This window comes from Calypte anna, chromosome 1, assembly GCF_003957555.1.
Source record: "Calypte anna isolate BGI_N300 chromosome 1, bCalAnn1_v1.p, whole genome shotgun sequence".
Taxonomy (NCBI): domain Eukaryota; kingdom Metazoa; phylum Chordata; class Aves; order Apodiformes; family Trochilidae; genus Calypte; species Calypte anna.
The window spans coordinates 109,478,232-109,493,671 of NC_044244.1; the positions used below are offsets into that span (position 1 = coordinate 109,478,232).

The 15,440-nt window shown below is 39.1% G+C and overlaps 1 protein-coding gene across 1 annotated transcript in view; it reads right to left on the bottom strand.

Annotated features, from left to right (window-relative positions):
* Window positions 1-432: 432 nt before the first annotated feature.
* The window catches only part of DSCAM (DS cell adhesion molecule), a 379,165-nt gene continuing 364,157 nt past the window's right edge, over window positions 433-15,440 (bottom strand). The window contains exon 35 of the mRNA XM_030451268.1: window positions 433-873. Within this exon, the coding sequence (XP_030307128.1) occupies window positions 533-873 (341 nt within the window). The 3' untranslated portion in view covers window positions 433-532. The remainder of the gene's footprint in view (window positions 874-15,440) is intronic.

Consider the following 15,440-nt stretch of genomic DNA (forward strand, 5'->3'; position numbering starts at 1 on the left):
CTGACATCACTCATCCTAATTAACAACAAAAAAAAAGAACAATCAAGGACCCATTTTCTAATTAAAAAAAAAAGTGCAAACATGACCAAAGACTTTTTGTTTTTCCAAATCAATGTTCCTGCTGAATTCACAAATAGGGTGATTTATATTTTTTTGTGATTTTTTTCCCCTTTTAAATCTTGTCTGATGGTACTTCCAGTTAAAATGTTTTAGTTAAGTCTTCATGCACTTCGTAGAAAATCAGTAAAAACACAAACGCTTGTGAAGATCAGAAAACTGGACTCTTTTACCCAAAAATTCAGATGTCCAGTCAGATGAAGCTCACACTCAGACAGAAAAAAAGCAAGAGAGTCTTTGCACTGTCTGTCGTTCATATTATTTTTTTTTTTTTTGTCAAATATTTTGGCAATCTTCTTCTTTAATTATAAATATTGGAATTCAATAAAAAAAAGGTAGCTTTCATTGGATTTTTTTTTTGTTTTTTTTTCCCAGTGTAAATATTTACAGCCACTGTCCAGCCATGCTCTTTTCGTTATACCAGGGTGTAACTTTTTGCGTAGGGATTGTTTCCTTTCAAGTGGCCCCGGGAGTCCAGCAGGGATTCTTGGGAGCTGCTCATTTTTGCTGCCTGTCCTAGCTCAGCTCCTTCTCGCTGAGGTAATGTTGCCACAGCACCAGGTTGCCATGACTGTACTTCTCTGGTGGAGGATGTCTCCATGGGTATCGGCTCCAGGACAGTCGGGCGCTTCAAGGTTCGGCTTTTCTGTGGCTCCAAGCAGGCTTGCCCCAAACCCAGGTCTCTGCTCGTGCCCTGCACACCACGGTTCAATAAAAAGTCCATCCTAAGGTAGGGTGGCAAATGCATGAGATCACCTGAAAAGGGAGAAGTGAAAAAAAGAGACCTTACTTATGGCCGTGCGCCGTGTTATACTCACCTACTGGCTGGGGGAGGTTGGAGCTGATGAGCTTGGGCACCAAAGTGGAGCATCTGTAATCAAGCCACCTGCAGCATTTTTAATAGATATATTGTTTGTTAGTCATTTACTATGCTATGATCATAGAAAAACAGGATCACAGAACAGTTAGGGTTGGAAGGGACATTAATGATCATCCAGTTCCAACCCCCCTGCCATGGGCCCGGACATCTCTCACTAGACCAGGTTGCTCCAAGCGCCATCCAGCCTGGTCTTGAACACTTCCAGGGAAGGGGCAGCCACTAGTCCTCTATGCAACCTGTGCCAGTGGCTTACCACCCTCACAGTAAAGAATTCCTTCCTAATATATAACCTAGATCTACCCTTTTTCAGCTTGAAACCATTCCTCATTAACCTGTCACTACATACCCCCATAAAAAGTCCTTCCCCAGATTTCCTGTAGTCCCCTTCAGGTACTGGAGGGCACTATAAGGTCTTCCTGGAGCCATTTCTTTCCCAGGCTGAACAACAATAACTCCATCAACTTGTCTTCATAGGAGAGGTGCTCTAGCCCTCTGATGAACCTTGTGGTTCCCCTCTGGAAGGGCCACCAATTGATTATCAATTGATGATCCTACAGAATCAAGGGTCAACCACCTCCTTTTTGGCAGATCTGTAAGTATTCATTATTAATACCATTTTTTTTTTTTTAATAGCAAGACCGACTATAATGAGAAGTGCATTGTGTTTTATGTGCACTCACAGCAAGAAAAACTGCAAAGACCAGGAAGTTTTTCTCAAAATTCTAAAAAAAAAGGGCTTGGTTTGCATTTGTCAAAACTTGGAAAATGTGGAGACCCCATAGATTTCCATTTCTTATTTTCCATTTTAAATGAAACCCTTCACAATTACCATTATTGACCCCCAGTTTAGAGTAGAATATCAAATTATTTAAAAATTATACATGGGTGTTAAGGCTATAGATTTAAACAGATTTCTGAATAAAACAGAAAAGCTCTCGTGTCCTAATACAACATTTACCATCCATCCATCCATCATCATTGTGTTTAATTCATTACTGACCACGAAGGCCACCAATATGCTGCTGTTTTATAGCAACAAAACGCATTGGGGCTGGCACCCCAGCTCCTGCATCAGCCTTCCCTTCTGGTCTGTACTGTGAAGGAAAAACCTCTTTATTTATTGTTTTCCCCTGGTTCTTGGGTATTTCTACGTAAGCCTGCTCAGTCCAGAGGATTTGTCTTTGCAAATTGAGTTGAATCAGATGCCTCAGACCTGCTGTCTGTACCTTGCCCATACTTGTACATGTATTAGAGTGCTGTTGAAATCAGATTGTCTTATTTATTCTAGTGCTGCCTGTTAGGCATTCATCAGTTGCTTCAAGAAAATGAAGGGCAATCAGACACATAATGACATTCGCTTCTAAAAATATTTGATGTTGTAAACTCAGGTATACATGAAAAGAAGCTGCTACAGGCACATTCAAGAACAGTATTCCCCCTTCCTCACAGACCTCTGCATGTGTATATCTTCCTTCTTACGACTGATATAAAAATCCAGTCTCATCTACAGTTGGGATGCATCCTGAGCATTTTAGGTAGAAGACTCTTGGCACTAATACACCTGTGTCTACATGAGCTATTTATGGCAGTAAGAATTAAGGATGATCTGTGCCAGTGGCATAAATAGTAAATTAGGAAAGCATTTTTTCATAACAAAAAAAAAAATGTATAAAAATTTTTCTTTTCCTATCTAAGCTATAAGCTGCCCGATGATCTAAAAACATGTCCTTCCCCATCTCACCTAAGTCAAGGAACTGCGAATCTTACTTAAAAGACTAACAGCATCTGCTCTATCCATAATTTCAGGTCAGAGACAGAGAATTGCTGAGAAGTTCCATTTGAACAGAATCACTGCTCCTATAGAAATCCTCCAGGCACTGTCTGACACCATATGTTTTATTCTAGCTACATCTCCAACAGAGATGCATGATACATGGTATTTAGCCCCCATAGAGTAAGATGTGAGCATCTCAATATTAGGCTGGCGTATGCGCCGGGGCAACATTTACGTAAGGTTGGAGAGAGAGGGGGAGGTTTGTTGTTTTTATCATCCAGATTGCCACTTGAAAAAACAAATTGCAGCAATATTAATTACTAATTTACCTTATTTTCTTACAGTGCCTTTATGCCAAACGTATTCTGCATATGAGACCTATTTCATCGGAGACAGCAATGCACCTGCTGCCACTGAAGTGCATCAGAATATGGGCACACAAACTGGCAGACTTTGGCAGGCACTGACTCTCTCCACTTAACTACAGGCATCAAAATGAGCTGCTTGCTGGTATGGTCTGTGTTGCCCCCTTGGCACCCAGACCTTCATCCCCTGGCAACTTGTTATTTTGCTTCTGGTTTCCCTTTTGCACTGAGTCCTTCCAAAATGCAGTTGTGGGGACAGTTTGCTCCAAAGACTATTCCCTGTTGGAGGAGGGAGCCAGGATGGGAAATACCTGCATCATTTGCTCCCTCTGGCTTTGCCACATTGCAGGATCCAAAAAGAGAATTCCTATTGCTACCCACTCCTCCCTGTGGAGAGAGTGATGAGCACCTTGAGTGTGGGAGCAAGTGGTGCTGCCCATGCATGCCCACCTCTGCCAATAGAGACCTCCTAACAAAGGTGGTGAGGGTCTTCATTTGCCTGCCTTGGGCGTGAGTTATCACTGCACAGGTGAGCAGAACAACACACCTTTGAGGTGGCAATAGGCTCAGTAGGCAGGAAAATTTTGTGACTAATTATAACACCAAAATAGTATCTTCCCTCTTGTCAGGGATGCTCAGAGACTGCAGGGGGGTGGAGAAAGAAGGGTTTCTCTCACACTCCCACAGGTTGGCCTGCATGTGACATAGCAGCCTCTTGGCCCCAGCAGAAGGGGACCATTTTTTTGCTCTGGACCTCCATCCCTATTTCCCACAACAATCAACCTTTCCCTGAAGTTTTCTGTCACCCTGGCACTGTCCATGACAGGCTGTTGCCAGACAGCACAATACTCGCTACTTTAAGACCAGCCAGGTCATTTCTTTCTTACTGCTTATTTTTCTGTTTTACAGACAACTTCCTGGAAAGGAGCTGGTGTGGAACAGAAGCCAAAGCATGGCTCATTGGCAGTCCCCTGTGGTCTCCTTGGAAAGCTGCTTCTGCATCTTAACACGTTTCTACTTCTTTAGAGCAATGGACATGCACTGATTATAAAAAAGATGAGTGTTGAACCTTACAGAGATGAAGGCTGGTAGTTTTCAATATGCTGTCTAGATGTTTCTCTCATGCATTTAAGAACTTCAGGCTATATAAAAAAAGACTTATTTTTTCCCTCCCAAAATCTACATAAGAAAGCATAAGTCAATAACCTGTGAAAACAACATGCAGTTATTTTACTGTAATTTTCTAAATGTCTGGAGGCAAAGTTCCAACAGGATAGTAGTAATAGGAATCCAGAGGCTGTAACTTGTTCTCCAGAGCTGGGTATGCAACACACATCTCTGACACAGTTTACACAGAGCACTCATTATTTAATATGAGATACACCTTTTCCTACCATAAAAAACCCCAGTGCTTCTTCATAACTGCAAGAAGCATCCTTCCCTGCAACTGCTTGTAAACCAAAGCAGGTTATTAAAATTATTGGAAAAGAAAAATTTTGGAAAGGTAACTTTTTTTTTTTCATGGATTGAGGCGGTCTCACAGGATGAAAAAAAGTCTTTGATTTATAAGAATTATGTATTTCAGACTTAAAAATACAGTCTTTGAAATATAGCCACAGGGGTTCACTTTTGCCATTCCTACATCGATTCTGAAGGTATTTTTGAGAAGATTAAAAGCCTCTTGCCATGTCTGTGGAGTTACTTGGAGAAAATTCTGTTCTCATCTTTCTGGACACAACAGTACAGACGTGTTTTTTTGGTTTCTTTCTATTCAGCTGAATGATGATTTTTTTCAGGCAAAGCATTATAAAGTTTCAGGATGGTTCATTGCCTTTGATGCTCTAATTATCTTTTTTCAGAGGTGTGTGTGCCTTATTAGCAATGAAAGTAAACCTTTCAAGTGCATGAGCACTTCAAATAAGCATGTTTAATAATTCATTTCTTTTGGCCCAATTAGTACAAAAGACATTATAAAACTTTTTTTTTTTTTTTTTTTTTTTTTGAAAAGAGAAATTTGCTGTTATTTAGAAACACTGAGTTTTTACATAAATGATGAACATTCAGTCAAAATGAATATGGCAATTTAAGCCAGAGCTACATCAGTGTTTTCTTTATGAGTGGCCGGCCCTTTAATAAATTATTTAGGTATATTTAAGAAATTTTTACCTCCAATAAATATTTGTAAAAAAATGCTAGAAGTCACTTACTGTGATATTTACCATAAACAACACATTCTACCCAAAAGGAACTATTTTCTGAATTAATGCAGTACTGAGCAAAAGTTATTTACCCTTACTTCAGTACAACTAAGCTGACATAAAACATGTTGCAAAATCAGTAGATACTTTTACCATTCATCTGGAGGTCAGCTTTAGGTCTGGGCTTGGATGAATTTGACAAGCTACATGAAGGGAAAATATCACTGCTCAACTTTTCTGTGATTTTATTCAAGATAGCTATCTTTTTTGTAGAACCATAGCAAGCTAAGATGCACACCTTTCTCCTCAAAGATTTACCTCATTCCTCTTTCAAATGCCAGAGAGCTTGCATGTATTTTTGCTTTCATCTTCTCCAGAAAAATCTAAGGATTTGTGCTATATTCAATACAAAAATCGTCACAGACTGCAAAAAAAAAAGATGCTCTTACCAAGCTGTCACATGATAGCTCTATGCATTTTGTCATGACTCATAATTTCTGCTAAAACAAAAGCTATTTGTCTTCCTGACACTTCAGCACAGATACCTTCAGTGACAATGACTGCCTGATGATTTTCAAGTTTTGGTTGCCATGTGAAGGAAATTCCATGCTGCTTGAAAGACCATTTTAGAAAAGTTTATAAAGTAGGACTGGTGACTATGACAGCATATTTTATTTAATAGAGGTAAGAATAAGGCTGGGTGAATAGGGTATTCACACAGCTTACTTGTATAAGCAGGGGGGTAAAAAAAGCTCCCAAAGATCCCATGAGCTCATGTCATACATGAATCCATACAGGTCTTTTACCATGTGTAATGTGCCTTGCTGACACATTTAGGTTGATTGGGGACCCCAATATACAACTCATCCTGACATTGTCAGTGCTGGGGGGTGTACAAGTCCAGGCAAAGGCAGAGTGCCACTGTGCTGGGCATCTCTTGGCTTGTCCTGAACTTGGAAGGAGAAGAACTGATGTGACATTTTGTTTTCCTTTGAAAGGAAACAAGGGAGACAATGCTGCTGACAGCTTTAAGTTCAGGTTTATGCTGATTAAAAAAGTTTAGTGGGCTTTTCCAGCTCACTAGTGCAGTAAATAAATCAGTGAAGCCTTTGCTGATAATCAGAGGCTATTATTCAGGACAAAGACTGCCTATAGGAAAAGCTTATGTTAGAAACAAGGAAAGGGTGACAGGCTTGCAAGGTCAAGGTGAGAGGTTCGATAAAAAGAAGAGCACAAATGATGTTCAGAGATCTTTGTCACTTCAAAAACTGACACACCATTAAAAGCTAGCAGGCAAAGCTTCCTTATACAGCAGCAGCTTGTTCTGAAGCTGAACTGATAGCAGCTATAATGCCTCTCCCAGTTGCTGCTGTCAGTGTTTGAAAAAGCTTGGTGCTTCCTCATTGTCCATCTTCTGTCCATATACTCTACAGACACAGAACCCACAGAGTAATCTGCACCACACTCCAATCATTCCCACAGAAACAAGCTAAGAGTCAGACCTGCACATTGTAACATGAGATATAAATAAGCTTAATGAGGAATAAAGTCAGCTCTTTGGTTACCTTGATCCTGTGTCCTGCTCAGCCAAGCAAAAGGTAAAGAGGATCAGCCCTGTGCCTCCTTGCTTGGCTGGTACAGGTCTCAACCTGGTGGTAGCTCAGTGAAGAGCACAGCACTGGCTCTGCCCTCCTGCCTTGCTAACTGGGAAAAGAGGCTGGCTGCAAAGGGAAGGAAGAGGATTCCTTCCAGATGCAGTCATTCCTGCCCTGCAGTGGGGAGGTGAGTAGCTGCTCCCAGCACCCAGCTGAGTTTTGCAGTGTCTTCCTTGACTTAGCACCCAAAGGAAGTTTCAGGTGGATACTTGTTGAAAATTTGGAGAATAAGGAAATGGAGAGAACCCAAGCAGTAGACAGGCTTTAACTTATGTCTGTGTCTTGATTGTTTTTTTGTTTTGGTTTTCTTTTCTTTTGGTTTTTGTATTTTTTTTTTCCCTGGGATCTGTTCAGTGTGGAACTGCCTTCCCAATACTCTTTGTCTAATAATTATTATTTTCTTGTGAAATTTGCAATAAAATGCCACAACTGAACATTAAAAAAGTTGTGAAAGAAGCCTTGAGTAGCAGGGCTTCACTCTCTGGTGCCAGTATTAATCAGTAATGAAAACAGAGGTGAAATTTCCCCATGCAAATTACTGATGGTTGGAATCATTCAAAACCTCAGCACCCTCATGGTGAAAAAAAAAGCACACTGTTTGCAAGTTCAGGAGCTCATAGACTCCTTCTGAGCCCATTTTTAAATATAAAGATGGATTTAATAATCTGTGGCCCTCTAAAGTCATCCATAACAAAAGACAAAAGGTCCAAGCAGTCCCTTTAATTCCAGGCTTAGCAAGCAGTCAAGCAGTGCAAGGGGAGAGGCAGGAGGGAGGTGGCAGGGTGCAGTTTTCTGGTTAGCAAATGCAGGTGCTCTTCCCTTCAGAGTAGCTGTAACCTATGATCAAAATGCTCAGTGTTTGGGGGGCACTTTAAAACTTTGAATAAGGCCAACAAGATGCCTAGATGCATTTCAGCTGTTAACCTGCCCTTTGTGGCTTTGTGACTCACACCATTACATCTTTTGGGATTCTCACAGTGTTTTGGCAGATGACATAAAATCACATCTTTACACTTTTAATGTTTGTGATCACATAGATAGGAAACAGCCAAAACACTTTAGAAAAATATGCCAAGTTTCCTATTTCTAGACAGAGAAATTAGAACTCCCTATGCTCCCTATAATCGAGTTTTATTTTACCAGGACAAACCAGGACACTTTCTTCATGAAAACTCCACCCTCACAGATAATTTGAAAATCTATAACAATTAAACATGCATGTTGCAGTCTGCTAAAAATGACATTTTCATAAAAGCATTGAAAACACCAGCTATGTTTCACACAACAAAATAAAAACAACAGTTTTTGTTGACTACAATCATTGAAGTTATCTCTTAAGAAACACCAGGGTATCAGTGAAACTGTAGCTCAGGAACCAAATTTGCTACTGGTATAAATCAGAGTGGCTATATTGATTTCAGCAAGAGTGTAAATTGATTTATACTGACTGGTGATTAGGTTTAAGTGACTGCAAATGAGGATTCCAACTAAGGTGGATAATTTTTTAAAAGATGATCCATTTTTTAATTTAGATTTCAGCTTTCTAATGCCAACAAAAAAGTCCTAAATCTATGTCCTAAAGCACAAGCACATCTGCCATAGTTTAACTAAGATCATACATCTGTAATACATCAATGTAACACACTGTGCATCTGTCAAACTGAGTGCCAGAATCCTTCATCATGAAATTGCTGTCTACTCCTGAAAGGTCTAATGAAACAGGAATTGAAACACACTTTTAGTTTGTATTTCTCAAAGTAGAACTTTGGTCTTTCATATAGTGCTGCAATTTTAAAATACCTGTCAGATGCTTTATACTTTTCTGAAGTAACTTTAAGGAGAACTGACATATTTTTAAGGGCCTCTCCTCCGCTGAGCTGATGGTCTAGGGAAGAAAAAAAACCTGATTAACTCCAGGGGTCAGATAGGTTTAGATGTTATGGATATGCCATGTGAATGTTCAGCCTCACTGCTAGTGCCCCTCTTTTGATCTAATGCAATGTCATTAGAGACTTGTGACATGAAAAGGGACATCACTATGTCAATCAACAAGCACTCCAAAAGTAAAGTCAGAAAAATTGTCAATAAATAATGAAATGGTGATAGAAAAGTGAAGCATAGAAGCCCTCTCTTTCTTTCTTCCCCTTGTCACGCAAGCTGCTTCATACATTTTTAAGGAGGCTCTGAGACAGTGCTCTCCTGCCACGGGCTGAGGCAGGAAAGCTGTGCAGAAGCCCTTGCTTGCTCAGGCTCTTCTAGTTATCAGAGCTGGAGTTTTAGGAGTCCTTTGCTGATCCTGGGTGCAAGAAAGTGTTCACTTATACATCACTTCTGTTGAGGGCTAAATAGATCGTGACTCCATGGAAACTGGCATCTTTCATGGATTTACTCCTGGGATAGTTTGGGACTAAATTTAGCACTGAAGCTGGAGAGGTGAGGAGTTCGAGCCATTCTTATGGTTCATTGAAATCAGTGGGAGCCACTCTCTAAACCTCAAGAGGCTCTGCACCATCCCCATGAAATCACAGCTAAGCCAGACCATACTGAGGTGATGGGCAAGGATAACACCGTACTAATGATTAAGGGGAGGTCAGCCTACAAGGAAATAAGGAGCATCACTGTTCCACAGCTCTGCTGAAGATCTATCTGTTCATGAATGAATTACTGTAACTAAGTCTCCACATGTCCATCAGTTTGAATTACCTGAGTGATGCTGACAAGCTGCATCATTGCATTTTTCTTAATTAATCCACAGGGACCAGAGGTTCACCTCTCATATTTAAATTAAGGAAGCTCACAAGAAAAGATGAGAAATACTGAAACACATCCATGAGTCCATACAGTTAGGCTTTAAAGGCCAGCAGGTAAGGAAGCTCTTATGTGGATGGCAAAATCCATCACTATAGTTTAATTAGGAATGCACTGTTTAAAGCAAATATTTCTTTCTGTAGTGATGTCAACTTTCACTTTGCTTTCAAAAAATAGCACAGGCATGGCCTTTCTTACAGGTAGGATTTGTTTTACATTTTCAGATGCCAATAGATCTCCTGTAAATCTCAAATTATGTTAAGGTCCTGTGGCACAGGGCATTTAAAGCAGTAACAGCTGTAAATGACTGCAAGGATCTCACAGCCAGGCTAAGTTCTTATATGGAAACAACTGCTTCTGGTTACCTTGGGCAGACTGAAAGGGCCCACAAAAATCATCATACGCTGTCTCAACACCATCAAGTGAAACACTTTGACATTTTCAAAATTCAAATGGCATGAGCAGACCAAATCTAGTTTTTGTAGAAGTGAGGTTTAAAATATGAACTCTAAAAGTACAGTTCTAAAAGTCTATTATTTTAATTGAAGCAGACACAGTGGTTTGATTTGGAACATTTCCTGGAAGTTTTAAAAATTTAGCATTGCAGTTATGGCCATAAGAACATGAAAGCATCTGAAAATTTACTGATAAATGTAATCCTTGCTTTAGGCATGAAACTGTTCCCTCACCAGAGTGGAAAACAATGACTCTAATCCTACAGAAAACATGGGTAGTCTATTTTAGTAGTTGTAGCTGATGGAAAAAAAGACCACGAATAAAAAAATTTGCTTTATAAAAATTAATCAAATTCATATTGAAAAAAAATCTCACTGTTAATGAGAAAGATTATGTTCATAATAAAAAGATAGAATGTGTACATTCTTGAAAATGCATTCTTGTTGATTTTCCCTTGACATACAACTTTTAATCTAGAAGAAGGCAAAAAACTCCTACAGTATTGCAAGCCTGCACAGTTTGAGGCAATGTATTTTTCTAAAATCAATGTTACTTTCAAACCAAATTACAAATACATAAGATAGCAACATGAAAATATACTTATGCTGCTACAAACTCCCAGTAGAGTTCTTGCAGAGCTGATGCCTGTTTTTTCTCTCCTTTAATAATAAAAAAACAAAAACCAAAAAACTTCCTAACACCAGTTAGAAACACCCAACAATGATTCATAGATGACAGTTGTAAAAATAATTTAAATTACTTTTCTCACCAGTGTATTGAATTTAGCTTTCAGGCATCTTGTACACCATCTCAAATGGATTTTTCACGTAACAATTACACAGAACCTGTGTATTTCCAACCAAACAGCTGCTCTATTTAAATTCACGATTAAGACCGATGTGGTTTTCCTTCCTGATCTCATGACATTTTAGCTTCTAATCTGAACCTGTTCCTACTGTACAGCTTTATTGAACTGGCAAGGTTAAAAAACTTGCAGTGTGAACCTCTCTCCCTGTAAATCCACCAGACACATAACATAAGCCAACAATTTCAAGTCAAATTAAATGTGGAATTAAATGGTTTTCATCCCTGCAGAACATTCAGCTTTTCACAGCAGAAGGAGAAAAAGCTCGTGGTACTTTTCAGAAACAAAACCTGAAAGAGGACAAAGGCAATTTACTCTCATCACTGACGTGCTGTTTTTCTGATAAGACGAAAACAGCTCAGTCTGTCTCTTGGTGACGTGTTCCTAGTTTTCCATCAAAGCAATGGAAAATACAAAGAATGTATGCCAGGGGCAGGAGGATTTAATGTGGAAACATTAAAAATACTCATCTAGAGGGTTAATTCCAGAATATGTCACATACGTGTAAGTAAGCACATACACAATTACATTAACATACATGTTAAGAGTATTTACTACAATTAAAAACATAAGTGAGAATTTATTTTTCCCACTTACAACTCTTTTGCCGATGTTGCTGTTTCCCCATCTGTCTATTTGGATTTGCCTCCTAGCTGTCTCAGAACTAGATCATTTTTGCCAGTTGTGGAGTCAGGATGACAATTTCTTCCTTCTGTATCATACTATATGTTGGGTATATATACATATTTATACATATACATTATATTGTATTTGAAACCAGACAATGCAAGTGTAGAACTTAGAAAATAGTCCCCATGCTCCCCTTTTCTCATTTTGCTGCAGGAGTTCTGTACAAAAAGGTCAAAGGTAGATTCCTTGATGAAATTCAAGTTTTGGATATGGAAATTGTGGAACAGTAGGGTTATATTTTCATTTGATGCAGAATGGAAAAAGGAGGCAAAAGGTGAGCTGGAGGCCCCAAGCCAAGAGTCCCAGAAGTTGCTGAATCCTCAGTGGCTGAATGTGTATCATTATTTAGTTACTACTGCTGCACTTAGAGCCCTGTCAGCAATTTTCAATAGAAAGCAAGTCTCTAAATAGATGCTATAACTATGTCACACTTGTCTGCATTGGGTGAAAGAGGGAAATAGCTCCTTCAGCCCTTGATCAGTGGAAAAGAGTTCACAGCTTTTCATCTCAGGTTAAAGGTCTGACATTGGAAATATACTGTATACTTTCTATCACTGCCTGCTTCATATTTTTCTTATTGTGCTAAGCAGCTTATTTTTAGGCATAGTGACTGAATACTGGGAAAGAAGATTTAGTTCTTGACTTGGGTGTTTAAAAGAACAGTCATGCACTTCAGGTGATGTCCAGCATCTATTTTAAGAGACCCCTGTATACACTGATTTAGTAAAGTACTTGTGTCCTCTATCTATTTGCTGTTCAAGTCTGCAGGATTAGTCAAAGTAGAAAGAAAGTTGTAAATCAGGTTAATAATGCTAATTAGGGCATCCTAAATACTGAAAGAACATGATCACCCAGCAAAGCTGGAGAGGTTAGACCAGTGCTCATATCTTTTCTAGTATGCTTAGAGCTAGATTCAGGACTCTTAATTCATGTGCCCAGCTGTAAAAAGCCAGACCAAAGAAGTGTCCATACTTACTTAACAAGGGCTTGACTGAGAGCAGGCATGCCCTGGTCCCCCAAGCTGTGAGAAGGTGGTACCAAATGTCCTCCTCTGGGATGGAGTGGCCAAGCAAGAGGTCTGGCAGAGAGAGGATGGAGCTCTGCATTCATGCATCAACCAGCACCGTAAGAACAACAGGAAAAAAATGCTTCCAGTGGAGCATGGGCTTAACAAACTGGTGCTCCTGCTTTCTTCAGTTCTAAGGACCAAGGAAAGTACCCAGATTCCCTGTGGGAATAAGGTGTTCTTGCCATCTTTGTGGCTGTGAAATCAGTCCCTGGAAAATCTCTGGATTTTATTTTTTTTTCTTTCTAGAGCCTGCCCGGCTGCTCCTCACCCATATGCAGTTTTCTATCCTAAATGGTCTTTTCTGTCAGCTGAATGTTCTGAGCAGTTTCTGAGATATAAAATGTTGTGGTGTTTTATATGGATTTCACAATCTCCAAGTCTGATATACTCAGCAAATTATCTCTCCTCTATGGAAGTGTATCTGAGATGACCTTAGTCCTTCAGGTTTTATATATTAATATGATCTCCAAAGAGGCAAGGCAGCAGGAATGTCAAAACAACCTTGCACTTGCTTTGTGCCATCAGGTAGACAAGCTTCTGCCTGTCCAAGTCAAGTCCAAGTCAAGCTAACCCTCAAGGATAATGTCATATATTTGAAGAGGTTCTTTTTAGTGCTGATTAGCATCAAAGAAAACTATAACCTGGGGGTCTGAGTGTTGCAGTAACCCTGTGAAAAGGAGGTTTATGAAAAGAGCAAGAGACTTGATGAAAACATTCTAGATATTTCCTATTCAAGCACCGGGCATATACTATTTCTTCCAAGCATGGATTCCATTGCCAGAAGATTCAAATAAGTGAACTATCCACAAAAAAAAAAAAAAACAAACCAAAACCTAAAAAAAAAAATTAAATAGTATTTGGAAAGCACATAAATATCAAAATATTTCAAAGTTTGTAGCTTTTTTTTTTTTTCTCAAGCACAGTAACTTAGGAGTAAGGAGAGGGGAAAAAAAAGCATGCTTTTTGGGCTGAGGCTATTATTGAGATTTAAAATTATAATAACAGGAATCTATTTTTAATAAACTGCTACTGCGATCTGTATTGCACCTAAGAATAATAGTTGATTTTTGGTTGTTATTTTTAAAACAGAAAATAGAAACATTATTACAGAACTTTTTCAGCCTCTGCAAATACCTTCCACTTTGTTACATTTCAGACTCTTCGGTGGCACAGTGAGAGGTAGGAAGACATTATATTTCTTCCCAATTTCTGTCCTGTCCAGCTTCTGAATGCAAGATTTGAATGACAGCTTCGGAGGATGAAGGATTTACTCACTTGTCAATCTCCCAAGTAAACCTTGGGTAACAGTTATTGAAATTTCTGAATATTAACATGGAAAAGTTCCTCAGTTTTGATATGGTTTTGATACAGTTTTTGCCCTAGTATACTGTTCAGATGATTGCCCAGTATGTCTTTTCCTTGAGGAACTGACCTTGCTAACCAAAATACTTATTAGTGACAATTAGACAACACTAGAGGGGTGAAATACAATAATCATAATCCCAGACTTCTGTGACCTTTGATGCTGAGAAAGATGTAATGTTTGTAATGTACTGACAATTGTTTTTATACAGTGAAGAATATTGACATGGCACAGAGGTTAGGAACTTAAGACTCACTTTTCTAAAGGATGCAATCCATCCCATGTGTTTAAAATATGGTTTTGCTATCTCTACTAATTCAGTGTTTAATATGCCTCCTGGGACACATGACTATTCTGATGACTTAGTGAGAAATGTCACCATCTGCCAGTGGGGCAACGTCAATGCCTGAGCAGATTAGGTACTTGCCAGCTCTGTGATGTCCACACAAAAAAACCCACAAGTAGGTTTGCATCCATCCTTTCATTTTTCAGAAGCCATGCAGAAGTTGTTGTTAAGCAATTTGCTTGGTGGTTTATAATGAATCATTATAAAAGTAAAAAAAATAGCTGTTATTGATGATGCTGTAAGAGGACACTTTTTTTTCAAAAAAACCTATCTATGGAGTTCTAAAGATCAGAATACAAGGATGCATAAGACATGATTTCAAAACACTGAAGATAGGGAATCAAAGAAAATATCTTACTTCACTGTACCATTTCCTGTGACTTTGGGAGAGTTTAAGAAAAGTGCAACTCCGAAAATATTTTTATTGAAGACTGTTTAATAACACCTCTCTGTGGACTTGAAAATTTCTTGCCTAATGACAAGACTATGGTGCAGAAAATATCTGCAACTGCTTGTACAGACAAGTAGGAGCAGCCTTGTATCTAAGAAAAGTGACTGATATTCAAGGATCACATCCTCAATGAACTTGGCCAGAATGCCAGAAGGCCTGCAAGGATGAAGGAGCTCCTGGCAAAACTCAAACACAAAGAGGGAGTACACAGAAGATGGAAGCAGGTACAGGTAGCTTGGAATACAGAGACACATACAGAAGTGTGGTTTGGAAAGCCAAATCCCAACTGGAATTCAATCTGGCCAAGATATCAAAGACAACAAGATCTCCAGAAGTCCCTTTCAACTCCTACCATTCTATGATTCTATGAGTCTGAGAACGGTTTCTATAAATATGTAAGTGA